Genomic DNA, 27,890 nt, shown 5'->3' on the forward strand with positions numbered 1-27,890 from the left:
CCATCAAGGCCCCCTTTCCGGCTCTCCTCACCACCCTGACAGCCTCATCAAAAGAAGTATATCTAACTGAGGCAATGTCTGGGGGGATGCCATCATTCACAGAACTCCCCTTCAGAAAGGAGAGATTATGAATGAGCCGGTACTCCCCTTGCTGCTTTTTGGGCGCTATGCCCAGGGGCAAAATACAGAGGTCCGGCAAGGGGGGAAAAGAAAAGGGGCCAGAAATCCAGCGTGCAGCTATTTCCTTGTCTAGCTTCCTAGCCACTACCTCTTCCAAGATCCGAACTGAGGCCTGGTTAGTTGCCCATGTGGAAACCCTGAGACCCTCATAAGGGATCCTAAATCCCTCTTTAAAACCCTCTAAGAGGTAAGCAGCGGCATCCCTGTTCGGATATCTAGCCAAAAGGTGTGCCAACGGGGCAACAAGAACTGGGCTATTGGCCTTGCGGCACACCACGTCCGCCACCCGTTGATCTACGGGGCTGCTGTTGATCCTGGCCATTGGGTTTGCCCTGTCGCACTCTGGAACAGGCTGAACTGGGATGCCCACCCCTACATGTCCCACAGGCATGTCTAAAATGGCAAGGGCGATGGGTGCAGCATCTGGAGCTATTAAAGCCCCAACATACCTGTTGGGACCGAACTCACTGTGGCCCCTGGCTACCGCCAGAAGCCGTTGCCTGTAATTTGGACAAGAGGTGGCCACTATCTGACCTTTCCCCTTGAAGTGGCTGAGCTGGGGTCATACAGCGAAGCCACGTCCCTTGATGTTCCACTTCCCAATGCATGGTGGGATCAAGGGCTGCCCGTTGACGAAAATGCTCATCGTAACGGAGCCACGCCATTCCAGCAAAATCCCTAAAGGCCCTATGTATGATGTCCTGATACTTGATCATGGACAGTGTTCTGGAAGGGTAGACCTGTGTCATCACGCCCATGTAGACCGTATAGGTGTTCAGCCAATTAGGCCAAACCCTATCCACCTTTTTCTTTTTAGCGGCTTCAGTATTCTTCGCCGCCTCTCCATGCTTGTCCCTGACCTCGGGTTCACGAAACAAAAGAGTAAATATATCCAGATATTCACTCCTCCAGATCTGCTCTTTAGTAGCCTGGAGGAGATGATCCCCAAGAGGGAGAGAACTATCACCCAGGGTGTAAACACCCTGGGGAAGAGGCAGGGAATCCATGGAAGAGGAATTAGGACCTGATGGCTGCCAGGGGGCGATAATTGCTGCCGGCCAAGGAAGCTGCGGCTGCATTGGCACCAAAACGCCCCCCATATACTGAGAAGGTGTGGTATTGAGAAGGTGTGGTAACCCCGTGAGTCCCAGGAGCGACCCCTGTAGCCCCCGGAACCTGTGTATTGGGTGTCTCACCTGTATCCATTGATGGGGAAACAATGACCGCCACATCCCGTGGGGCTAATGAGCCCGCAGTAGCCAAGGTTGTTGAAGGCATCGGAATCGCCAATGGCACCAACGGTGGGGGTTCTGACTGCGCTTCGCTAGCCGACACAGCTGCTCCTACAGGTGGAACGGGAGGTGGATCAACAGGAGATGAGAGAGGTTGCCTGGAACTGGTAGCTCCTGTTTCCAGAGCACAGACCCTAGCCAGGAGAGAGCACATAAGGTCCATTTAGCAGACCTCTTGGGCAGAGTAGGAGCACTGGGGCCAGCACCCGGGTCATTTAGTGCAGAACGTTGCTGCTCGAGAGCCTCAATCCGAGCAATCAGGGCCCGCATAGAGCCCATATCCGACTCTTTGTTCGAAGAGTGAGGCTCTACAGGTGGGTGCCTGGCCGGTTGCTTAACCACCTGGATGCCTTTCTTCTGCTTGGCCTTACGAGGAGGCATTATCAAATAACACTGAAAACCTGTATAAAGAAAATTGGTAACCTAATCAGAAAACAGCAAAAGGCACCTTAATCTATAAATTTATGTATTCAATTATATGTATGATTGGTCAATTAATTGATTGAGCCCCACCTCATATGAATTTATGTATTTAATTATTTATGAAGAAGTGATTAATTAGTTGAGCACAGCCTCCAATATTTTTTATTTATTTATTTATTTATGTATTGCTTCCTATTCACTAATTAATTGATGAATTGAACAGATTGATTTAATTAATAGATGAATTGAACAGATAGATTTAACTTAATACAATAGAGAATTGACTAAAGAAAAAGGTGATTAATTTTCAACTTATTTGAACCTGAAATGCACAATCAAAGCAATGCGGGGGGGGGGAGCTAAGAGGATTGATTTAACTTAATTAACACAATAGATAATTGATTGAATAAAAAGGTGATTAATTTTCATTTGAACTTGAAAGGCACAATCAAGGGAATGCCTGCAAAAGCAAAGCGCGGGAAACTTGTGTGCGCGCGAATTGCGTGCATGCGATGCTAGGCAAGCCTGACCAGCCAAGCCTCGCACAGAACCAGGATAATATGGGGGGGGGAAGAGGGCAAGCAAAGAGGCGCACTATGCCACTAACGGCTGAGCGCTGGAGACGCGTGTGCACGCAACCACGTTTGCACGACTCCAGGCAAGGCCCAACCAAAGCCAAACTGGCCTAAGCCTCCCACAAAGCCGCAAAGCTGCAGGAGGGGCAGGAGAGGCAGGTGCTGCGAGAAGCGCCGAATCAGGGATGATGACTACAGGGGGAGGGGGCAAGCAAACAGGCGCACTATGCCACCAATGGCCGAGCCCTGGAGATGCGCACGCATGCAACCATGTTTGCGCGACTCCAGGCAAAGGCCCAACCAAAGCCAAACCGGCCTAAGCCTCTCACAAAGCTGCAAAGCCACAGGAGAGGCAGGCGCGACAAGCGCCGAATCAGGGCCGATGAGTATAGGCGGTGAGCGCCAAATCGGGAGTGGACCCAGGCACGACCACTGCCGTAACCGGGGAAGGCCTCCCGACGATCAAAGCCCCCCCCAGCAAAACAGCCACCTTTTAAGTTGGTAAGCCTCTATATTTTATTTATTGAACCAAAGGAAACTCAGAGGGAAGGGGCAAGTGGCTGCCGTCGCAGTCGCTGTTGTTAGCGCAACAAATGGGAGAGAGAAATCCAGACAAGGGTCCCCTTTCCGCCCACCAGCTGATTGAATTTGACAAGTGCGGTGAGAAGGGCTTGTTAACAAATCAAAGAAGGGGGTGGGGGGCAAGTGCCACCCAACCACAAACCCGCTGGGCCGTAGAGAGGAAAAAATCACCGCCGACAATCACACACACAGGCCCAGCACCAGCCTCGTGTTCAGTCTCGCTCACGCTCTCACTCCCTTGCCGCGAACGAACACAAGAAGAGTTAGGGAGGGGGAGCAGTATTAAATACTACCTCTCCCCTCCCCTTCCCACTGAGGCGTGATGTGGCCTCACCCTACTCCCTCACCCAATTGGGAGTAGACCTCCCGAGCCTTCTAACTCATATGGCTTGAAGGCAACACGCCCCCACCCTAAGGTGGGAACGCCATTCTCTCTTTTTAACACGAGGTATTGTCTTTTTGCATTCTTCTCTGATAACGTCTCTGACTTCATTCCATAGTTCTTCTGGTTCTCTGTCAACTAAGTTTAAAGCCTCAAACCTGTTCCTTATTTGATCTTTATATGCTTCTGGGATGTTATTTAAATTGTATTTTGGTGTTATGATTGCTTTGTTGGTCTTCTTTAGCTTTACTCTGATTTTCGATATGACCAGTTCATGATCTGTACCGCAATCTGCTCCTGGTCTTGTTTTTGCAGAAAGTATGGAACTTCTCCACCTTCTGCTACCAATTATATAATCAATTTGATTCCTATATTGACCATTTGGTGTGATGTTCAATACTTTATATACTTTTATTTTATAATTTTTATACAGTCACAAGTGATCTCAAAGCAGTTTACATACAAATAAGCCACATCATTACGAAATGCAAATCAAGCCACAGTTAACATAATTAAATATCACCAAATATCAATAATAAAATATAAAACCATAATATATCAATATCAGCAATAAAACTACAAATCAATACTCCAACACAATCTAACCAAAACCATAAAGAGCTATAAAAAGTGGTACTTTTCCCTCAACCAAAACCATAAAGAGCTATAAAAAGTGGTACTTTTCCCTCAAAAAGTATAAAAAGTGGTACTTTTCCCTCAAAAAGTATAAAAAGTGGTACTTTCCCCTCAAAAAGTAAACTCCCAACAACTACTTGCCCATCCATGCCTCCATGCTAATGTATCAAAAACTGAGTCATCACTGACATACTAGAGCCACTTAAGTCTTCTTCTCTGGCCTTCTGCCTGGATCGACACCATTACTATTCTCTCTGTCTTCTGCTTTAGCTGCTCACCTTCGGCTGAGAGCTGCCGGACAAGACAAGAGCCCTTTTGCTGTCACCCTTTGGCTCATGCCAGACTTGCACCCTTGTCAGACACAAGCTTAAGTATGATACTCAGGGAGCCAAAAGAACAAACCTTTATTGTGTGTGTGTGTAGGATTTGTATTGAGATGGTCATGTGAAAGTTAATGTTTTAGTTATCCATTTTAAAAAAATTGAAACCTACTTTAGGAAGCCTTGTTTATATTCCTTTCTCAGCATGTTGCAAAAGTGTAATATAATTTTAAAATTGGCAAATTAAAGGTGCTTTTCTTACAGAGTTCTTCACACTTGAGCTAGCACACTACTAGGAAATTAAGGACAGCCAAGGCCTCAGAATTAAAAAATACTATGAAGTGGAATGGCCATTTGATACGAGGTATTGACCTTGAAGTGAGAATCAAGTTATTCTCTGGAAAGAAATGGAAACCATTTAGTAATTGAAAAAAAGATTTTAATACCCTTGACATATTTGGTTGTGGTCAGCTAAACGTCCTTGATCGGCACTGTCGGTATTCACACAAAACTGGAATTTGTTAAAAGCTCTCTTCAGTTTGTATTCACTTCCACATTGTGGGTCACCCTGGGTGGTGAGTCCATCAAGTACCTCAGAAGTATGCAGGGCTGTGGTGCTTCTCTTATCTATGAGAAACTCACATTAGTACATCTGGGTAGGTGTGTTCTACATGTGATCCCTGTGATTTGTGTCAGTGCAGTGGTTCAAAGAACCATAACATCTTGTTTCATACTAACGTAATCAGTTTTCACCTCCTTTCAAGCATACATTATCCTGGAAACAAATATTTTCGTATACCTGGTTTTTGTTTACAGTCATTATGCCTCATGAGTCTCTGAGTTCATAACATGGATTTTGAAACAAATTTATATTTATTTATTTAAAATATTTATACCCCGCCCTTTTTCCGAGGAACTCAAGGCGGCTTACATTAAAACATTAAAACAGCAATAATTAATAAACATGATATTCAGTTTAAGCAATTTAAAATGGAATTAAATAAACATAGGTTAAAACTAACTACATTGGTTAAAAGCCCGTCTAAATAGAACAGTCTTCACCTGTGCACGAAAATTTGATAATGAGGAAGCCAACCGGACCTCAATAGGGAGAGAGTTCCGCAGTCTAGGGGCGGCCACCGAAAAAGCCCTATTCTGTGTCTCTGCAAGATGAACTTGCAGGAAGGACAGGGTAATAAGTAGAGTCTCGCTGGAGGATCTTAAAGTCCGAGCAGGTTCATAGAGGGAGAGGCGCTCTGACAGATAGCCTGGACCTAAGCCATATAAGGCTTTATAGGTCAAAACCAGCACCTTGAATTGTGCCCGGAAACAAATGGGCAACCAGTGGAGCTGATACAACAGCGGGGTTGTATGTTCTCTATATCCTGCCCCAGTTAACATCCTGGCTGCAGCTCTTTGTACCAATTTCAGTTTCCGAGCAGTCTTCAGGGGCAGCCCCACGTAGAGCGCGTTACAGTAGTCTAATCGGGATGTAACTAAGGCATGTGTCACCGTGGTCAAGTCTGACTGGTCAAGGAACGGGCGCAGTTGGCGCACCAATCTTAATTGAGCGAAAGCACTCCTAGCCACAGCCGAGACCTGTGCCTCCAGAGTCAGAGCTGAGTCCAGGAGCACTCCCAAACTGCGAACCTGTGATTTCAGGGGAAGTGTAACCCCATCCAGCACAAGTTGAATCCCTATTCCCTGCTCTGCCTTCCGACTGACGAGGAGCACCTCTGTCTTGTCAGGATTTAATTTCAGCTTGTTCGCTCCCATCCAGTCCATCACTGATACCAGGCATCGGTTGAGAACCTGGATGGCTTCCTTGGTTTCATCAGGTGGAAAGGAGAGATAGAGTTGGGTGTCATCTGCATATTGGTGGCACCGAACCCCAAAACTCCGGATAACCTCTCCCAGCGGTTTCATGTAGATATTAAATAACATGGGGGACAAAACTGAACCCTGTGGGACCCCATAGGTCAATGGCCAGGTGGTCGAACAGGAGTCCCCCATAACCACCTTCTGGGTTCGTTCCTCCAGGAAGGACCGGAGCCACCGTATTACCGTGCCTCCAAGTCCCATCCCAGCGAGGTGGCCCAGAAGGATACCATGGTCGATGGTATCGAAAGCAGCTGAGAGATCCAGTAAAACCAACAGGGACACACTCCCCCTGTCCAGCTCTCTGCGAAGGTCATCCACCAAGGCGACCAAGGCCGTCTCAGTTCCACAACCTGGCCTGAAACCAGACTGAGCTGGATCAAGATAGTCTGTCTCATCCAAAAATCCCTGGAGCTGAGCAGTCACCACCCGCTCTATTATCTTGCCAAGAAAAGGAATATTAGATACTGGGCGGTAATTACCTAATAATAGGGGGTCCAAGGAAGGTTTTTTCAGTAAAGGTCTTATTACTGCCTCCTTTAGACAGGACGGTATGCTGCCCTGTCCCAAAGAGGCATTAATCACTTCCATGACCCACTTAACCAGTCCCTCTCTGGCAGTTTTTATAAGCCAGGAAGGGCAAGGATCTAACATGCACGTGGTGGGACGTACTTCTCCAAGGATTCTGTCCACATCCTCGGGTTGAACAAGCTGAAAAGAATCCATTCTAATTAAGCAAGCCGAAGTTACATCCATAGAGACTGTATTAATCTTGGCGTCTAAGTCAGAACGAATCTGAGCGACTTTGTTTGCAAAATAACATGCAAACTCATGACAACGGGTTATAGAGTGGTCAACATATTCATGAGGGTCAGAATTTAAAAGACCCTTGACAACTCGAAATTAGTTGCTTTAATGACCTCAATCCATTTGCTATTTTTTAAAAAGAAGGAAACATTCTTACCCCTTAGTACTGTCATGTGGATTAAAAAAAAGTGTGTTTAATCAAATTTTGGGACTTTTTTTACCCAGCTTTTTGTCCATTTGTGTACATTTTGCCCTTAATAAGAATAAGCTATGCTTCGACAAATTGAGGCAAATTAATTTCTGATGCTTTCTTCACCATCTTCAGTAGGCTTACCACTGTGAAAAACTCAGCCTGATAAAACAGACTTGCCTAGAGCACACCTTCATATCAGCAGTCCATTTCCCACAAATATAAAAGAAACACTCAAGTATCAGTTAGTGGAATGAAGTTAGCGGGTGATGTCATATTAGATTATTTCTTATTAAATTGATTCCATATCTGGAAGTGAGATTTTTACTTTGTTCTATATCTGACACTTTTCTGAAACAGGTGTGAAATCTGGCCTGGATACCATTTCTTTAAGGTGTCATTTATTTTTTCAAAGTATTGGTCCCCTTTTGCTTCTTTGAGCACAAACTGTGCCACTCATATAGGTCGAGGAAGGGAAGTACAGTGTGCTGATTTTCCATCTGTGCCCAAACTCCTGAAATAACATAAAGGGCCATTTTTAAATAGAATGGTTTCATTGGATATAACAATGACTAGTCCTTAGCTTCTAGAAACCTTTCTAGTTATAATTAGAATGAAGTCAATGGAACCAACATAATCATTCCAAAACATCCAGTCCTATAATAAATATATTCACTAATAGGGAAAAAAAAACCATGCGGTTTAAGAACGTACCTATAGCCAACAAATATTTCTGTCAAACTTTAAAAAGCAGGGAAATTGGGAAGCTATACACTGATTACAATATGTTGCTACTTAACCAATGACTCTAGCTGTTGGAAAAAACAAACTTGGCCTGCCCAAGATGAATGTTTTCAGCCTGCTATGCTTAAATCACTCCACTTAAGGAAAGGTGGGCATGGTCAATTAAAAACCTTGAGCACACCTAGAATTTTGCTAGAATATATTTCACCTCCCACTGTTTTATCTTGTGCAAACTGAGACACTCCTGATGTCCATTGGAAACTATTCTGCAAAATAGTCAGTGCCATTATTCCACAATTGTTTTTGGAGCATTTTTAGTGTTGCAAAGTGTTGCTGTACTTCACATATTCACAGAAACAGAAGCAAAAGAAAATGATTTACTATAGGAAACTTCACTAAAATTGCAAAGTAAATCAAACACATCTAAAGTGACTATCTGAACTCTATCAACTGTCTTAATATTGTTGCTTCCTCCCTGCTAAAACAAGATCAGCACAGCACATGTCTTGTTTCTGTGATTTAGGATGACTGCAGGTGTGATCACCATATGATCAGAGGCCCATGTTACCACATTGCTCCAAGCTACACAGGAAGAAGATTGCACTGTGAAAGACCAACCCAAATTGTATTTGCATTTTTCCAAATTTGTAGGGCAGTACAATATCTCAGAGAGGAGGTCAGGTCTCCTGCTCCCCTGGTACATTCACTATAGCTGCCCAATTTCCCTGGAAGGGCAGGGGTAGGGGAGGAAGAGGGAGGAGAGGAAGGGCAGAGGGGAGGAGGGGGTAGGAGCAGGCAAGAGGGGAAGGGGAAGAGGAGGGCAGGTTTGATAATTTGCATGGTTATTGAGTTCAATGGGATTTGCACCCATGCAATCATGGTTAGAATAGGTAAAACTGACCGAGGGGGAGGAGAGAGGAGAGGGAAGGAGGAGATTGGAATAGGGGAGGGGGCGAAGGAAGGGGAAGGAAGGGGCAAAAGAGAGGTGATGGGTGGGAGGAGGAAGGGAGGGCAGGTTTGATCATTTGCATGCGCATTGAGTTCAGTGGAATTTATTCCTGTGCAATCACACTTAAGATAAGTAAAACTGACTATGGGGGAGAAGGAGGGGAATAGATGGGGATGGGGGATGGGGAAGGAGGGGTAAAGGAAGGGGGAGGGAAGGGACAAGAGGGAGGGGATAGGAGGGAGGAGTAGGGGAGGGCAGGCTTGATCATTTGCACGGGATTTACTCCTGTGCAATCATGCTTAGGATAGGTGAAACTGACCTGGGGGAGGGGCGGGGAGGAGAGGAGATTGGGTGGGTGGCCACTGGGCAGAGGGGAATTCCCTTTCCTTTCCTTTCCTTTCCTTAAGGAAAACATTGTGAACTGTATAATTGTTTTTCAGGGTTTCCCCCACCTTTTTATTTTACCGCAGGCATATGTAGTCTCCCACCCAAATTTAAACCAAAGCTGTCCCTGGCCACATCCACACCAGACCATTATTCTACTTTAGACAGTCATGGCTTCTCCCAAAGAATCCTGGAAAGTGTAGTTAGTGAAGGGTGCTGCGAGTTGCTAGGAGACACTCTCTTCCCCTCACAGAGCTTCAGTCACAGCACTGACTGTTAAACCACTCTGGCCGCTAGAGCTCTGTCGGGAATAGGAGTCTCCTCTCAGCACCCTTCACAAACTACACTTCCCAGGATTCTTTGGGGAAAGCCATAACTTTCTCAAGTGAAATAAAGGTCTGGTGTGGGTGTGGCCCCCTGATTAGCCAAGCCAAACAGGTGAGTCTGGCTTTTAGACCACTGACAGTTGGTTCTTATTGAGCATGCCCTGGCTTATCATTGACTCCTATGCTAAATTTCTTAAATTAATTAAAAATCAGCCAGGCATCTTTTAAACTTTTTAACTGCAGAAGATGAATGTCAGAATATGGGGAAGTCAGTAATAGGATTCCAGGTGAAATGGCTGATTTTTAATTCATCTCAACAAATTATGAGAACACTGATAGAAAAAAGTCCGACAGGGGTCTGGTTTCCCCCCCCTCACTTTTTACACTTTGAACTCTTGATTCTCTCTGTCTTGTGTATCGCCGTGAAAATTTAGAGGGTTGTTAAGCAAGCCACTCTCGTGGCTGTATAATTTCACTTGCTGTAGGGTTAGATACACCTAAAGTAGGGGTGAAGAATCTGTGGCCCTGCAGAAGTTGCTAGAGTACATTTCCCATAATTCCTGGCCATTGGCCATGCTGGGTAGACCTCATGGGAGTTGCCGTCCCGCAGCATATGGTGGGCCACAGGTTTCCCTGCCCTAAAGTATTTTAACTTATTTATTGTTAGATACAGACAAAAGTGAACTGGCCAATTGTAGTCTGGTTTCACAGATATTTTAGGTTAGCAGAACTTGGGGCTTTTATTCCACTAGATCTCTGCATTTGGGTCTTATGACCCTCTGTAATAACATCTTGTGCGTCTGTTTGTATTGGTGACTAAAAGTAGTTGAGAAAAATTAACCTAAAACTCTGTTTTCCCCTTTTTAGATTTATTCTCTTAAAGCCTCCAGGCTAAGGCTTGGAGAAACCAGCCATCACCATTGAGCCCAGCAGCTGGAGCGGCAGCGAGAGCCCTGCCGAGGACATTGAAAGAATGAGTGATTCTGCAGATAAACCTATTGACAATGATGCAGAAGGTGTCTGGAGTCCAGATATCGAGCAGAGCTTTCAGGAGGCACTAGCCATATATCCTCCTTGCGGGAGGAGGAAAATCATATTGTCTGATGAAGGCAAAATGTATGGTAAGTCATACAAATTCAGCCGTTTCTAAAACAGTTCAGTAAACATTGCCTAAAGTTACCTATATAGAGAGAGTAGTAGGCCACATTCTTTAAAAGGAAAAAGAAAGAAGTTCTGGTCAGAATTATCAGGTGTGCCAGGACAGGGTTATTTTGTGCTGCTTTATATCAAAATGTAATGGAAAGGAGGATGGTCACACGAAGCAATATTTAAAAAAGGAAAAAAGCTAGTGCTGTGGTAATTTGATCTGTTGTAAAAATGCAACAAAATCCTACCCGATTCAGAGCTATAAAGAAACTTTGCAGCTACTGAACTATAAAAATCACACAGTGTACATTAGATCAAACTTCTGTGCATCATTTTGCTTTTTCTCCATTTTTCTCTACATTTGCGACAGAACTGAAAAATTTACTGAAGTGTGTATTAGGGGATTTTTAGAACTGTTAAACTGCTGTTTTATATTAATCTTAAAAGTGTTCATCAAAAGCTTTAAGTAGTTTCAAATAGTTTGTATGTCTAAGAGAAATACAAAATATTAATTCATAATAAATATATACATCACATTAAAAAAATAAAATCCAGTTTGTATTTGCAATTGGCAGTACATTTGTTCAAGGGCAGATCAAGCACTTTATTGTATGTAGTTTATTGTAAGTTCCTTGATTTCCACTGTCGTTTCAGTTAGCAATTGTAGAGTCTTTTCCTCCAACTTGGGCTGCCATAAATTATCAGATGTGGGGACAATATTTCATACATACATTTGATGTTTATTCCAGCTAGGGATAAGTTGTTTTTACTTTTTGTTCTTTCGGAGTTGCTCCAGCTAATCTCTTGACTTTGGAGGCTTAAGCTTATTTTCCCTTTCCCTCAGTCTTCCCCTTTCAAAAAAATATTGCTGACTGTAGAGTTTTTCATTCTGGCTTCTTGCATTGTGGAAAGCAGATGGCAGGTTGTTGCTCTGCTCTTTATTCTTCCCTAATCACTGAGTGTTTAGCGATTTTTGTCTATTGTGGCTTTCCAAGCGATGCAGAATCCTTACCTGATGAATCTTTTTCTGAGCATTAGAGAGCAACTTATTCCTCCACAATTGCAAATATGTTTCACACAATGGGGTGTTTTGTCTTGAAACGCAGGCTCTTCCCCAGAAAGGATCAGTAGGAATCTGCAGAGCAAGCTAGCATGCACTGTAAGTGGAAAGCAGATGGTACTGCAGCTGCCACCAGCTGTGTACCCCCTCCCACCTCCCCCCTCCCCAGTGCTGCTTGGATGATGTAATGGAAACTGGGGGGGGGGAATTCTTTCTGTGGTGTTGAAGTCTCTCATAGCCTGTCAGTGTCATAGAGAGGCAGAAACAGACCTTAAGGCGTTAGTTTGCAGCTGTCATGTGACCCTTGAAGCCAAATGAAACATAATGTCTGGAAAAATAGGCTTGTGATAAAGCATCTCAGCTGCTGTTGGCAGAAACTTTCTAGACCTCTCCCCCCCCCGCTGGATCCCCCCTTCTTCATTTGTATTAGACACTACAGTTTTTCTTCTTCCCTTGGCTCCCCCTCCCCGCCCCTGTATATTTCCATCTTTTTTGTTTTGTTTTAATGAACTGTGTGGAGATGATAGTTTATCATAAAAACGAGGGGAAAATCAGTGTAATATGGTTGCTACATTCCCTAAAGAAGAACATAGAAAGGTTTTATACAAAGATGGGTGCATGTTATTAAAATGTCATAGCTCACTACCTGAAATCCATTCCCCTGCAACTTATATTATAAATTAATTTTTGAAAAATGTCTTTTACATACAATGCCTTCGATCAATAATATATGTAGCATTATTTTTCTGTAGTTTCCTGAGGGGGGCCACATATGTATGTATGAAAATATTTGTCTGTACAACCATCAGACAAGATTATTCATCAGCAAATACAAAATAATTGAACAGTGGTAAAATTGAGAAAAATAAGATGGGGGGGGGGGAGCCAGGCAGGCTACTATAAATATGGTGGTGAGTTCATTATTTAATTTTATTTGAAATACCTTGATGCTACTCTCCTTTCAAGGTGGCTCACAATCAAAATCATAACACAATACAACAAAACAACATTATCAGTACAAATATTAACATCAACGTTTAACAAAAAAATCATATGCAAAAAGGTCACAGAAAACTAGACAGCAGCACCTTGCCCCATAGGCCTGATTTAAAAAGTGATATTCACATCTTGCCTAAAAATCAATGAGGGAGCCAGCCATACCTCTGGAAGGAGATGGGGCACTACAACAAGAAGACTCTTCCCTACACTACTGCGTCATGCACTTGGCACTACCCTTGCAGTCAGAACGCAAGGTTTCCCCGGCAGATCATAAGGCACAGCAGCATATTGAACTGGACCTGGTAGCATATTAGCACCCAGTGTAGTTTGTCCTAGACTGGTGTTGTATGGTCCCAAATAGAAGCACCACTCTCAGCCCTGGAGGCTGTGTTCTGTACTATAGCTCAGTGGCGTCACTAGGGTTGGTGTCACCCAGTGCAGTAACTCAGGGTGTCACCCCCATGGACCTCCTCCCATACCAGACCATACAGAATCCTTAGTAATGTGTTTTGTACTAATGTTACTCGTAAATCGTAATTCCCGTATATCACTGAATGTAATGGCGATAATAGTGACATAAACAACTAGCAAAATTAAAATTACACCTTTAAATTACAATATCATATGCACAGCCTAAATGTATTTACATTTATACATAGTTTCATGTGGTTAAAGTGAAAATTCGGTAAGAAAACAATAGAATTCAAAGTAAAAACGTTTAAGAACTACATCAAAATTATGTTCATTTTAACACAAACACAATTCTTTGTTATGTTTACTCAGAAGTCCCATTAATTTACAGCACAATCCTAACCATGTCTACTCAAAAGTAAGTCCTAATGAATTCAATGAGGTTTACTCCAGGTACATGGGATCAGCATTCCTTTACTCCCAGAAAAGCAAGTATTGGATTAAGCTTTCATATTGGAAAGGTTTTCAAAGCACTGCCCTCTCCAACAGCCCAGGGTCTGACTGCTACACACAAGAGAAAAAAAACTTTAACCCATATTCTTATTATGTGGCCCTGGGAAGATCTACTGCCTTGTTAAGCTGAGTTGGGACTCTGAAAAATGCTTGTCAAAGTTGACTTTGAAAACTGGGCAGCACTTGACAGTGAAGAACTTGGAGGTGTGTGTCTCTGTGTGGTCACTTCTACTCCTTGTTTTTGAAGTATCCTGACAAAAGTGGTGACTTCCTCTTCAGTGCACAGTTAAACTATGGAATTTGCCCACAGATGTAGTTATGGCCATCAACTTCGGTGGCTTAAAAAGGGGATTGGACAAATTCATGTAGGATAAGGCTGTCAACAGCTACTAGTCCTGATGACTATTTACTACTTCCAGTATCAGAGGCAGTATGCCTCTGAACACCAGTTGCTGGGAATCACAAGTAGGGGGAGAGGGCTACTGCAGCCAGGTCCTGCTTGTGGGCTTCCACTAGGCTTGCCAGGTCCATGGCCTGAGACTGATCCTGTATCTTTAGGACAGCCTTTCCCAACTAGTGGGCCACCAGATGTTGTTGGACCACAACTCCCATCAGCTCAGCCAGCATTGCCAACTGTCAGGAAAGATGGGAATTGTGGTCAAACAACATCTGGTGGCCCACTAGTTGGGAAAGGCTGCTTTAAGAGAAGAGAAGGTCAGCCAAGTGCAGGTGTTCTTGCAACTCTGTAATGGGAAAAACCACAAGGTGGTCTCCCTCTCCTTTCCACAACTTTTAAAGATACAGAAGACCTCTTGGTTGCCAGGCCCGGCCTCCAAGAGGTCTTCTGTATCTTTAAAAGTTGTGGAGGGGGGGAGGGAGAATTCCACCTTGTGGTTTTTCCCATTACAGAGTTGCAAGAACAGCTGCACTTGGCTAACCTTCTCTTCTCCTAAAGATACAGGATCAGTCTCAGGCCATGGACCTGGCAACCCTAGCTTCCACAGGCATCTGGTTGGCCGCTATGAGAGCAAGATGCTGAATTAGATGGGCCTTTGCCCTGATCCAGCAGGGCTCTTCATATGTTCTTTTGTTGTCCAACCAGCAAGCAAGAAGCAATCATCAGTTTTTCTGGGGTCAGAGCACCTCAGACAGCCTCAATCATAAACTTCTTAAGATGGACTGATGTCTGGAGCTAAGCTGGGAGTTCATTTGTTTTTTCATGTTCTTTCCTGCAGTGCTGTCCCATAATGGCCCACTTGCAGCTCTCAGAAGTGTAGTCCTGCAAATAGACTATTAAGTTGCAGAAGCCCAAGGCAGTGCCTAGCAACCATCTGCTGTACCCTGCGAGTACTTACCTGTTTTTATCGGCCTACCTGCTTGTCAGTCTGTTTTCAGGCAGAATTGTTTCCACCGGCAGCTCTCAGAGGTGTGGCCTAGCAAGAGGATATGTAGCTGCAGAAGCCCAAGGCAGTGCCTGTTTGGTGCCAATGAGGGACCATGCTTATACAAAGCTGGCAGGATCTACCTCAGCTGGGGTGAGGGGCTTCTGCTGGTGTAGGTATATCCTAGTTCCCTCAGCCTGGCATAAATACAAGTTGGATTGCACCTTAATTTGTCTGAATGTATGTCCATTTAAAACTGCCTTGAATATTGAGGATAAAAAACAAGCAGTAACAATGAGGGAGATAAAGATGAAAAAGAGGACAGACCTCCTGTACCTTTAATTAATATCATTTGTAGACCATTTCCCATCCAGGATCCCAAACTGGCATACAGAATAAAATCCAACCTTAACATGTTAAAAACATATAAAATCAAACAAGTACTGAAATATATATAATATTAAAATATCAACAGCAAAGAACAAATGCCAGGGATATGCACAGTATCTAAAATGGGCCAGTGACCCAGCTGGGGAAAGCCTGAGCAATCCAGTGTGTTTTTCACACTTTTTCAGAAGCACTCTACTGTGGATGCCTCCCCTATAGGAGTGGGGGAAAGAGCATTCCAAAGCATGAGTGCCACTACAGAGAAGGCTTGTTTCTATGTCATCAACAAGCAACACATCATAAAGTGGGATGACCCTAACAAGGCCTCTTCTGATGACCTTTATGTCCTAGCAGGTCTGTATAGGTATCCAAGTCCCGAGTTCTTTAGGGCTTCATACATCAGCAACAAAACTTTTCAAATGGTTCAATAGCTGATAGGCAGCCAGTGCAGTGCTTTTAGCACAGGCATAACATGCGCACAACTGGATTACAACAAACATCTTGTTCGTGCCCTCAAGCCTCAAAAACTGAAACAGATCCCATAAAACTAGATAAGACTCCATTAGACATCCATCTGATACTGTATCAATAGTATCAATTCAAGTTGGCATAGGTTTTATCTTCAAAGTGTTTTAAAATTTGTCACAGCATGACTCAAGAGTGCAAGCATTCAATTTGCTGGGGTATATGAGAATAATCACCGCACTACTCGGAAAGCAATGCTGGATGGCTACTCAAGGCTGTGATGGAAGCAGCAAAACAAGCTTCTCTACAGCCTTCACTGCCATGCAGTAGGTGCAATTATGCGCTCTAGCACATGTCCAGTTGGCTTCACTTTGAATCTTACACCACTTGCACTCTAGTTTTCGTTGTTTCTGTATACCGCAGAAACCCAGGAAGCAATCTGGGCTCTACAGTGCAGGACAGGACAATTGGGGGCAATCATGTCAAGCGCCCACCCCCATCTGCATTCCATAGTGACACAAAGACCTCAACAGGATCACCACTGGCTTTGGTTTTGGATTCCATAAGTCTCCAAGGGCAGACCATCTTAATAGGTCCCCCAATTCTACCGAAGGTGACTAGTACTATAAGTCCAAGCTTTATCAGAGAGTGGTCTGACAGTAACAATGGGGTGAGTTAAGCTCCCTTCAATGTCCAGATTGCCCTGTTCACACACTGAGGCAAAGACCAAAACAAAGGTATGCCCTTCCTTACACTTTGGCCCAGACAGTTTGGTTGCAGGCCATGAAATTCCAATGCAGCTTCAGTGTGGATACTGAAGTCCCTCAAAACAAATGTAATGGGGTTCTCAAGCTTGAGACCATCTGTGCCTGCTCAGTTAGGGTGGGCAGTACACCAACAGCATCCCCAGTCTGTCTCATTGCCCCAGTGTCATGTACAGGCCCTCATAGCCAACAGCAAGCCACCGCCCCCCACCTGTCTCTCTTACAGCCCTGCCTCCAACAATGGCCCAATATAGAGGGCTGCTGGAAACTGCTGATTCATTTGTAGTCCCCTCCAACAGAAGCCCTCTGACCAGTTCAGTAAGTCTACTCAAGAGGAAGAAGATGCCACAAAGAGGTAGCAAGCAAATAACAAGCACAGTCTCTCAGTTCAGACGGCTGGTCTTACTTCTTTCCCTCCTGCTGCTCTGGCTTGAAGCTACACCTGCTGAAATTCTTTCTTTTACACAACTTTTAAAGGTGACCTAACCCTGCCCTTTATTTTGGATCTGGCCACTCTACTGACAAAATGAAATGTAAAAATCAAACAGATTTATAACTGGTTTTCAAAGCACTGCCCTCTTCAACAGCCCAGGGTCTGACTGCGTGTTACACACAAGAGAAAAAAAACTTTAACCCATATTCTTACTTACTCAAACTGAAGACCTCAAAACCACCATTTTGACGTTGTAATGAAGCCTAAGCACTGCCTGGCTCAACAAATCACAAGCTTGGCTCCCCTTATTGGCTACAATCCTGAAAGGGCGGGATTAGAGGCCAGAGCCTGGAAAAGTTATTTTTTGAACTATAACTCCCATCAGCCCAATCCAGTGGCCATGCTGGCTGGGGCTGATGGGAGCGGTAGTTTAAAAAAGTAACTTTTCCAAGCTCTGGCTAAAAGCTGCTATACAGATCGGTTAAAAAACAGATTAAACAGTCGTGGGAGGGCTGACGTTTTGGTGTATATCTCGGGAACCAGATGACCTAGAAACTTAGTTGTTGTTTTTAATTGAAGCTGAGAGTCCGGAGATTAAGGTAGAGGCAGCTCTGGGTGTCACCCCCCCTTTCGGTGTCACCCAGGTGCGGTCCGCACCCCCCGCACCTGCTTAGTGACGCCCCTGCTATAGCTGCAGCTTCCAGACTATCTTCACATGTGGCCCCACACAGAGTGCATTTTAGTAATAGGCACCCCTCACCACTAATGCCACTTGGCCTTTATGTGACAGTGTAGAATCAAGGAGTATCCCACAAGTTATCAACCTGTTTCCTTCAAGGAGAGTGCAACTCCATCTAGCACAGGCCATGCCTCCAAATCGCAGACACAAGAACCACCTACCAACAGTGCCTCCATCTTGTTGGATTTCAGCTTCAGTATATTAACCATCCAGCTCTTTAGCGCCCCCAGACCCCAATCCAACACTTACACACCTTCACTTGATTCAGACGGCATGGGGAGAATGAGAGAGAAAGGTGTCATCCACATATTGGTGACATTGTGTTCCCAGTCTCCAGAATGACTGGCCCCAGCAACCTTATATAGATGTTAAACAGCAAGGAGGACAAGATGGAGCCTTGTGGGACCCCATAAGATTGTTTCCAAGGGGCCAAACAGCAATGTATATATACTGAGCATGCATTTTTATTTCATTACTACTACAGAACTGCTATACCCAGTGTATTTTAAAAAAAATCTTAAAATTTGGTTGGTATTTTTATGTCATGGTGGCAATTCAACATCCAGATTGTAGCTGAACTTTGATTTAAGGTTCTGTCATAATTCTTAAAAAGAGAAGTGCTCTGGGGAAATGCAGATGGCTGTATTAGTAGAATTTATATCCTGACTCTTTTTCATTGGATGAACTCATTTCATTCTTCAAGCTGAGCAACTACTTTGTAGTGTTTGAGGATTTATTGAAACCATGCTATGTTTTTGAGGACTTTATAGTAGTCTTATGTCCCTAATAGCATAATTGTTCTCCAAGGATTTTGAAATCAAAACATTGTAAGTGTTTTTAGATACTGTGTGGAATAATAATAATAATAAAGAATACCTTTTGGTGGCATACTAAGCTTATTTATGGGAGAGATATTACTGCATTTAAAAGCTTCCACAGAGTTTGGGGTATACTGCATTTTCTGGTTGAAATTGTCTTTAAAATCATGGCCTGCAGCAAACTGTGGAAAGTGAGATGGTGGTAGCTTTTTTTTTTTTAGGTGGAGATGTGACTCAACTAATTAACAGGCTACTGCAGCCCCTGTTAAAGCTGATCAGGGCTTCTCAGTCACTTATGTTAGTTTAAAAAGAAGGGAGGTCCCACAGGGATCCAGAATGCTTATTTGTATGAATAATGCCTGTTCATAGCCAAGTTCTGCCATACGGCCATATATGTAGAACATTGTAGGTAGCATTAATCAGGCTGTGCACATGGGGAGCTGTCAACTGTCTCCATGATCAAGACTTCTGGATAAGGTGTAACTGTTTCACTAACCTCCTAATAACTCTTTGGGAGAGTCAACAAGCATATAGATAGAGGTGATCCAATGGACATAGTGTACTTGGTCTTTCAAAAAGCTTTCAGCAAAGTACCTCACTAAAGACTCCTGAGTAATCTTAGCAGTTTTGAAGTAAGAGAAGAGGTTCTCTTGTGGATCAGGAACTGATTAAGTATCAGGAACAGAAAGCAGGAATAAATGGACAGTTCTTAAAATGGAGGGAATGTAGAAAGTGGAGGCCTCCAAGGATCGGTATTGGGACCTGTGCTTGTTAACTTGTTCATAAATGATCTAGAGTTAGGGGTGAGCAGTGAGGTGGCCACGTTTGCTGATGATACTAAATTGTTCAAGGTTGTTGAAACAAAAAGGGATTGCAAATAGCTCCAAAATAATGTCTCCAAATGGAGTGAATGGATGGTACTATGGCAAATGCAATTCAATGTAAACAAGACCTTGGGGTTGTAGTGGATAGCTCGATGAAGATAATCCATCAACAGCGGGAGCTGTGAAAAATGCAAATTCCATGCTAAGGATCATTAGGAAAGGAATTGAGTATCATAATGCTATCATACCAATCTGTGGTGCAATCACATTTAGAATGCTGTGTACAATTCTGTTCCTCACTTCAAAAGAGATATTGTAGAGTTGGAAAAGTTTCAGAAAAGGGCAACCAAAATGATCAAGGGGATGGAGTAAGTCCCCTATGAGGAAAGGTTGAAGCATTTGGGACTTTTTAGTTCAGAGAAAAGATGAGTAAGAGGTGACATGATAGAAGTGTATAAATTATGCAGTCACTGAATGTTTTGCTGCTTCCAAAAAATTTGCTTCTAGAGACAAAAGTGTAAAAGTTGTCATGACTTTTTGATATTTTTATCCTTCCTATTGAGCTGTAGGTGTGCTACCCAGGGATAGTTGACTCTTAATCATTAACAAGTCACATGTCATTAATTAATAAAATCAACTCTTCTTAAATCAAGCAATCAGTGACTTCCGGGAAGGGTGACTTAGCCTGTGCCTGCTTTTGAGACGGGCTCCTGCCTCAAAAGAAGCTTATTCAGATATATCAGTCAGTTTTTTCTTTTTTTTTTGACTGATTAAACTTCTCCCGGGTAGGGAGAAACGAAGAGATTAACCTCAAAGCCTATTTTTGTTGGGACGACCAGATCTCATTAATTTATGGGACGAGGTCCAGCCGACGAAGGTGGGACGGATTTTTAACAGCAAGCTCTATCTGATAAAGCGAACGTTCACCTTATCTTCTAAGAGAGAACGCACTAACAGGCAAGCACCCTTCTTTCTATATTTTTCTTTTACTTGACTTAAATTGTTGCTGTTTAAAAGAGATTTGCCAGATTGATCAGTTTTTGACATCTCACTGGGGAGCCATAACTTCTCTCTGCTACGCACTAATTAATAGCTTATCTCTGTTTTTGTTGCAAAAAGCTGTCCTGGATTTGCATTCTAAAGATATACACAGAAGAGGGATTTCTATTCCAGATTTTTATTTTGAAAAATATTATACTGTTTTGAGACTACTCTCTTTTTGGTCTATTTTATTTTGACGAATCTGTTTCTTGACGATTGCCATTAATTGTTTCGATCCTGGGAACTGCATTTTGTTTACTTAACTATTGGAGAGATAAGGCTGTCTGCTCTGTTTATACTGTGATGTCACCAAGTTTGGAGTATTAACCCAATTGTTGCTGAAATAAGAAGTGGTTTTCCTATATTTTTCTTTTAAAATGGCAATTAAGAAAGTGGCTGAAAATCTGGAAATAACTATGTTTCAGAAAATAATGGATGAGATTGAGATAATGAAAATTGAATTGAGTAAAATGAAGCAGGAGATTAAAGATATAAGGGTCCCTGTGAGAGAGGTGACCCTGGAAGGGGTCCCTGTGAGAGAGGAGACCCCGGAGATTGGAACAGGGGTCCCTGTGAGAGAGGCGACCCTGGAGACTGGAATAGGGGTCCCTGTGAGAGAGGAGATCCCGGAGATTGGAACCAACGTGGAACAGGAACAAGATTTGGAGTCTATGGACTTTAGAAATAAAATCTATTGTTTGGAACTCAATGTTATCTCTGAAGAAATGAATGAAGATTCTAGAGATAAAGTTATCAATGGCATGGATAATCTTCTGGACTGGAATGATGTGATGGAGCCCAATATAGAGAAAATCTATGGAATTATCTGCAGCCATGTGACAATGGAAAAACTTTTAAGAGATGACCCAGTGTATTTTGAAAAAAAGAACAGAGATATGATTTTACAGCAGTATTTCAGCAACCTATTCAGAATGGATGGCAAGAAAATATTTGGGATAGAGGTAATCCCCATCAGACTCTTACTATATGACTATGGCTTTGACAGCAAGATTATTATGGAATACTGATAATGGAAGATTGGATATTGAAATTACTGGACTTAACAAGACTACTGAAGATGGAAGATGGAAAATGGAACTAATAGAGATAATAGAACAATGGCTACTGAAATTATTGAACCTAACAGATTCTGATGTGATGGATTAATTGAAATGTTTATTTTGACTATGGTTATGACAATAAGATTATCATAATTAGTAATGAGATGGATTAATCGATATGCTTATCTGGAAAAAAAAATTGATAGATATATTTCTTAAAGAATTGAAACCTCTCTTTGACTTTTTGTGGAAAGAATAAAGTAATGTTTATGAGATTTGATGATTAAGTAAGATAACTACTGGAGGAAAGTGATTTTATAATATGACTTAAGAGACAGGATTGTTATATATTATAGACTTATAACTGATTTGATCTTTGACAAATGGGAAGTCAATATTTTACTCTTTATTTTTTATTTTTGTTTTTTTTTTTCTTTTTTTCTTTTTGTTTAACTATTTTTGATTTTGTTTTTTGTCTTTGAATGTTTTATGATTTTGTCTTGTATGTTTTATGAAAATCTGAATAAAAATTATTGAAAAAAAAAAAAAAAATCAAGCAATCAGTGTTGCCTTTCTGAAAGTTATTGTGGTGGATACTTTTACTGATATGTATCACACTGAAAAAATATAGAATGTTTTTGGTTGTAATGTGTAGCCCTACTCTGATATTATCTTCTCATTCATAAAAATAAGTAGCCATGGTTTTGCAATTTTTACACACAAAATCTAGAACTGATTTAAAGTTCATTGGCTGATCTGTATTTGTCACTAGCTCAGATGGTTGGCCTTGTTGGTTAGTTTCTTGTAGTGATTCCTATGAACATGATTATTGCCAGGATACTTGCCTGTACATATCTCATATTAGAGAAAGGTAGTAAGACTGAAGTCTGCAGACATCCTGTGTGTTGTGAACAGGGCTGTGGAGTCGATACGCCAGACCTTCAGCTCCGACTCCTCTATTTTTCTACTGTCCAACTCAGACTCCTTCATAAATGGCAAATGTATATTAACTAGTAATAACAAATTTACTGTAGTAAAATGGTAGCACAAGGCATTTCATCACCACCACGTGAATCCAGAGCTTGGAAAAGTTACTTTTTTAAATTACAACTCCCATCAGCCCCAGGGATTGGACTCGTGGGAGTTGTAGTTCAAAAAAGTAACTTTTCCAAGCTCTGGATTCACGTGGTGGTGATGAAATGCCTTGTGCTACCATTTTACTACAGTAAATTTGTTATTACTAGTTAATATACATTTGCCATTTATGAAGGAATCGGAGTCAGAGTCAGTACATTTCTACCGACTCCGACTCTGACTCCACCCAAAATTGCTCCCGTCTCCGACTCTGACTCCACGACTCCGACTCCACAGCCCTGGTTGTGGAACACAGGCTTCATTCATCATTAACTTAAGCAACGTTAGTTACACACTAAACATTTACTTTACTATTTGTTTATATATTTTAAAGAAATGTTAATCATTTGATTTTCAATCTGCATTTGTCAAGGAATTATGGATTACATCCCAGCACATTCCTTGGCAGCCCAGCCATTGCACTGAAGCCCATTTGCTAAGCCCCAGCTGCGTGCCAAAATGCGACTTTGCTGCCCTGTGACCCACTCAGAATACCAAACTATGGCTGCAGAGGAAGATGTGTGTACGCTCGGCTCCCTTCCAGCAGCCTATCAAAACAAACAACAACTTAGAAACAGAACAACAGTAATTCAACAGTTTGTTTCCCAAGCCCCAGGGAATGATTGAATGTAGCGTTTATGCACACTGGAGTGCCACCCACCGATGGCACACAACCTCTCCTGTGTGAAGCCCAGGTGAGCAGCTGTGGAGGCTATACTTATTCAAAAAGATTGAGTTCCAAAATTGTGGGAGTCCAAACCTAGGTTGCATAAAACCTTTTTAGCTACTGCCCAAAATTGGTACTTGGTGAGGGGTGGCCATTCTTGTGGGTAAACAAATAATGAGGCTGCAGGCCCCAGTCCACAAAGAAGCATTCTAGGGCCACAGCTGGGCATTTCACAAAACTACAACATGGCCTTTACATCGCTGGTCGGTCTTGGACCAACATAAGGGAAGGTGGGCTTGCCCCTCCTTCCAGCTGAGGTCAGATGCTAAGAGGGCATGAAGCGATGAATCAGTTTTGGATCCAGTCACAACCTCCCCAATCTGGAATGCCCCCCAAAACAGGGTAAGAGCGGCAGCATGATAAGAGTGCCTCAAAAGGGGATGAGTATAGGACCTTCCACTGCAACAGCAGACTGAGCAACAGGTCAGGGGAAAAGGGGAGCTGGGAGTCTGGGGCACTTGGATGCTCATGGGCCCAACCCTCCAACATTTGTCAGACTCAAAAGTCTTCAGAAGAGTTCTAGAAACTCTGTGCCTTGGCCAAAAAAAAAGAGTCTGGAGTGCTTACCTTGAATGGTCATGTCTGAAAAGCCCTTCCTCCTGCTCTCCGCGCAGAACTCAAGGATGTGCTCTACGGGTATGGGCCAATCCTGTGCATAGCCCTTGAACTCCCTGAAAGCCCTACCTGCTCTTTGGTAGTTGGCCATAGTACTGGGGGCAACAGATAGGCTTATGGGCCTCTCCAACTCAAGCCTCCAATCTTCCAAAGCTCTGGGGGGACCACGTCCCAACGAACTCTTGCAAACTGCACCAGCTGGTGAAACCTCTCCATCTGGTTCCATGATGGAGCATCAGCCAACACTATTATCAATACCCAGAACATGGCATGCAAGGAAAAGAATATTACAACAGAGACATTGCAGTATGAAGATCCATTCCAAAAAGGAATTAAAGTGCTCAAAATCATGCATGAGGTCGAACATCCCATGGGCAGAGCCTGATCCACATAAAACTGACCCTCAAAAGTAAAGCCCAACAAGTTGAAATCCAGTGGATGGACAGGGAGGAGATGGAATGCAGATTTCCCCATGAGGGCACTTACCCCAAAGCCCCTAACTATCTGCACTGCACAGTGAAAGGATGTGCAGCAGACGGAACATAGGCTTTCTGGAATAAAGTCATTAACTGACTCATCTTGGGCACAAGATAGATGGTGTATTAGGCAGAGCTCACCCAGTGTTTTCTTGGGCCCAATGCTCAAAGGGGAGACTCTAATCAAGGGGGGTGGCAAAGGGAAGGGGCCCAACACTCTACTCTTGTGTGTTTCTTTGTCAATTTTCTCTTGGACCACGGCCTCCATGCCCACCACAGACATAAGATTGCAGGACATAAAAGCTCACTTTGGGCCAGAGTAGGGGATCTTAAAACCAATAGTGAAGTCTTCTAATAAAAACTGAGCATCGTGAACTAAAGAGTAGGATCTAAGTAATTGTTGAAGCACCAGAAGCTTAACTGGGCTGGGACCCTTTGTTTTGAGATGCACCAGCTGGTCCCTGCTTCTTTGGGCCAGCTGAATCTTGGGTCCCACCTCTGAACAGCCGTGCTCTGGGGCAGGCATGGGAGCCCCCACAAATGGTGCACGTGCCTAAATTGGCACAGATTCCGCCCACAGAAACCTTGGGAGCTAAACTCCCAGTAGAGATTGAACCCCCTGACCTGCAGGCCCATGGGAGGGAGCTGATGCCAACTGCTTAGCCAGGAGATGGCCACCAGTCGGAAATGCAACATGAATTGCAGCCATAAGTCACAGTCCTTCCTATTCCAGGGGAGGGAGGTGTCAAAGGTCACCCTCATATGAAATACCTCATTGTACAGAAGCCAAATCGCCCCTACAAATTCAGAGTAGACACTAATACTTAATAAGGACAGGGCCACACTGTGGTTGCTTCTGCAACACCACGCCAATATAGGTCAAATAAGTGGGAAGCTAGTTAACCTAGGTGTGATCCATTCTGCCTGGGCTTATCCAGGTCTTTATAATTTCCCTTGTCTTTTTCTTTTTTAACCAGTTCCCTGTATTAAATAGAGAACAAATCTACATATTCTCCTTTCCAGATTTTTTTCTTTGGCGGCGGGCACCAGGTGGAAGCCTAAAGGGGCAGATGCCTCCCCAAAGGGGATAGCACCCTCCTTGATAAGGCCAAAAGGGTCTGGAGTGTCCATAGGAGGAGGGGTTAGTGGGGGGGGACAGAGTCTCCTCCTGCCATGGGCACTACAAGGGGAGATAACCACACTTGGTCACAAGGCTTGAGTAAAGGAGGCTGTTGGTGGTGGGGGCAGCCCTTAACTTCTGGTGAAGACCCTGCCAGCTGGTTAACCTCTATTCCTGAAAGAGAGAAAGGTCATACCTGTGCTGAACCCCAGTAGGGAAAACCCTATAGGGACAAGCTCCATTGGCATATAGCCAAGGGGACTCGCCAGAAGTACTTTCCACTGAATGTTCCTGTGAAGGCTCCTGGGTAGGAGCTGTTGCCAGTTCCGGATGGGTGTCTTCCATTCTGTCCTGCTGGCCCTGTCCTCTAAGGCGTCCAGGTGAGCTAAAATCAAACCAACAGCCTTTTGATTAGCATCCTTCATCACCTGATGTGCCTGCCCCCTGAATCATTTAGATGGGGGCCCAGGAGAAGGTTTAGCAGGTGTGGGCAGGAGAGATGGCGTGGCTCACTTAGATAAAGCACCCTCTATGGCCTCTATGTGGGCCAGAAATGGCAGCCCAAGGAGGACTCTTTTTCTCATCTGAGATAACTGGAACTGGGGGAAGGGGATACTTGGCCAAGGGCCTGGAGGGCTTGCCCTTCTCTTTAGGCCCACCTTTTCCTTTGTGTGTGTGTCATACTAAGATTCGTGACTAATAATTTACAAACAATGCCAGTAATTGAGCTCAAAGAGAGGAAGGAAGGCCAAAGCTGTGGCCTAAACTGGCCTCTAATAAGGTTGTCCCAACCAAGCCGATGCCACAGCTTAAATGGGCCTAGCAGTAGATCTGGGAGAAAAATAGGACTGACTATGTAGCCCAGACCAGCCACGTCAGGCCTAGAGCAACTTAAAATGGCCCTAGCAGTTGGCCTGTGGAGAAAAGGCCTAAGCTGCAAGCAGTGAGCCCATGAAGGGAAGGCCTAAGCCACAGCCCTGAAAGGCCCTGGGGTGCCCGGGCCAGGAGGCTGATATAGTGCCTCCCACCAGGTCTCCCAAGTAAAGTGTGAGAGAGGGAGGCAAAGGAGAAAAGAAGGGAAGAAGAAGAGAAAAATGAAGTGGAGCAAAAACGGCAGCCTGGCAACTCAGGCCTAGCTCCCTGTAGCTGCTTTGGGGGGGGGGGTGACTCCAGTCGCAGCCTGGCTAGGTTGGGCAAATGCAGTATCTTCCCTGCTGGGAGGCTGCCAACCAGACTGTCTGGAGCTCGGTCACCGCCTCAGCCACTGTGTTGACTTGGCAGAAGAAGCAGAAGTCTCCTGTGCTGAACCCCTGAACGGAGAGGAAGCCTGTGCCACGGCTAGACCAGGGCAGCCCAAAACTTCAACTGGGAGTGCCAACAGGCTTGCATGAAACTCATCCCTTGCCGCTGAAGAATAGAAGAGGGCAGAGAGAAGGCGGTGCGGGCTTCAGTGAGCTTGGCCGTCCCACCCTTTGGCATGCCACGTCAGCACGTTCGCACTGTGTGCACATGTACGCCCAATTCCAAAATGGCGGTGAGGGATTTAACCCAGGCTGCAAAGCTCTCTCTGTGACCCGGTAAGCTATGGGGCACAGCAGGAATTCCTAAACTAGTGCTCTGTATTGTACTTGAGAACTGGCCTCAGTTACGTTTCCATTCCTCAAATCAAAATGAAACTCTTGGAGGAGTCAAATTGTACATTCCTGGTGTGAGGCAGTGTTATTTTAAAAGTTTCATTCATATGTAGAATTCGTGATAAAATGTTTTGTACACATCTCTTTTTTGAAATAGGAGAAACTTTAAATAAGCTGCCACAACTGTCTAATTCACTGCTAAATGTATGGGAGTTTTCTTAAGGATGTTCCCTTTTCATTATTATCTCTATAAAAATGTAACTCATAAAGTTTGAACTATATTAAGGACAAGGATATCCAAATCCAGAAGTAGGATTGGAAAAGATAAAATACCAGATGTGAGATATTGGGTTGCATGTTTATCCAACTGTTACTGCAATCATTGTACAAAGATGTAGTCTTGCAATTTCTGTCTCACAGCAACATACACAAAATATACCCCAGTGACGGGGCCTCTCTGATGGTAGATAAGT

At 43.7% G+C, this 27,890-nt stretch overlaps 1 protein-coding gene across 13 annotated transcripts in view; it reads left to right on the plus strand.

Annotated features, from left to right (window-relative positions):
- TEAD1 (TEA domain transcription factor 1) overlaps positions 1–27,890 on the plus strand; it is a 281,699-nt gene that overhangs the window by 98,542 nt on the left and 155,267 nt on the right. For all 13 annotated transcript variants that reach the window (XM_061610453.1, XM_061610450.1, XM_061610451.1 and 10 more), the window contains one exon: positions 10,536–10,789. In XM_061610453.1, the coding sequence (XP_061466437.1) occupies positions 10,642–10,789 (148 nt within the window). In that variant the 5' untranslated portion in view covers positions 10,536–10,641. The remainder of the gene's footprint in view (positions 1–10,535; positions 10,790–27,890) is intronic.

The sequence above is a fragment of the Rhineura floridana genome, chromosome 2, assembly GCF_030035675.1.
Source record: "Rhineura floridana isolate rRhiFlo1 chromosome 2, rRhiFlo1.hap2, whole genome shotgun sequence".
Lineage (NCBI taxonomy): Eukaryota > Metazoa > Chordata > Lepidosauria > Squamata > Rhineuridae > Rhineura > Rhineura floridana.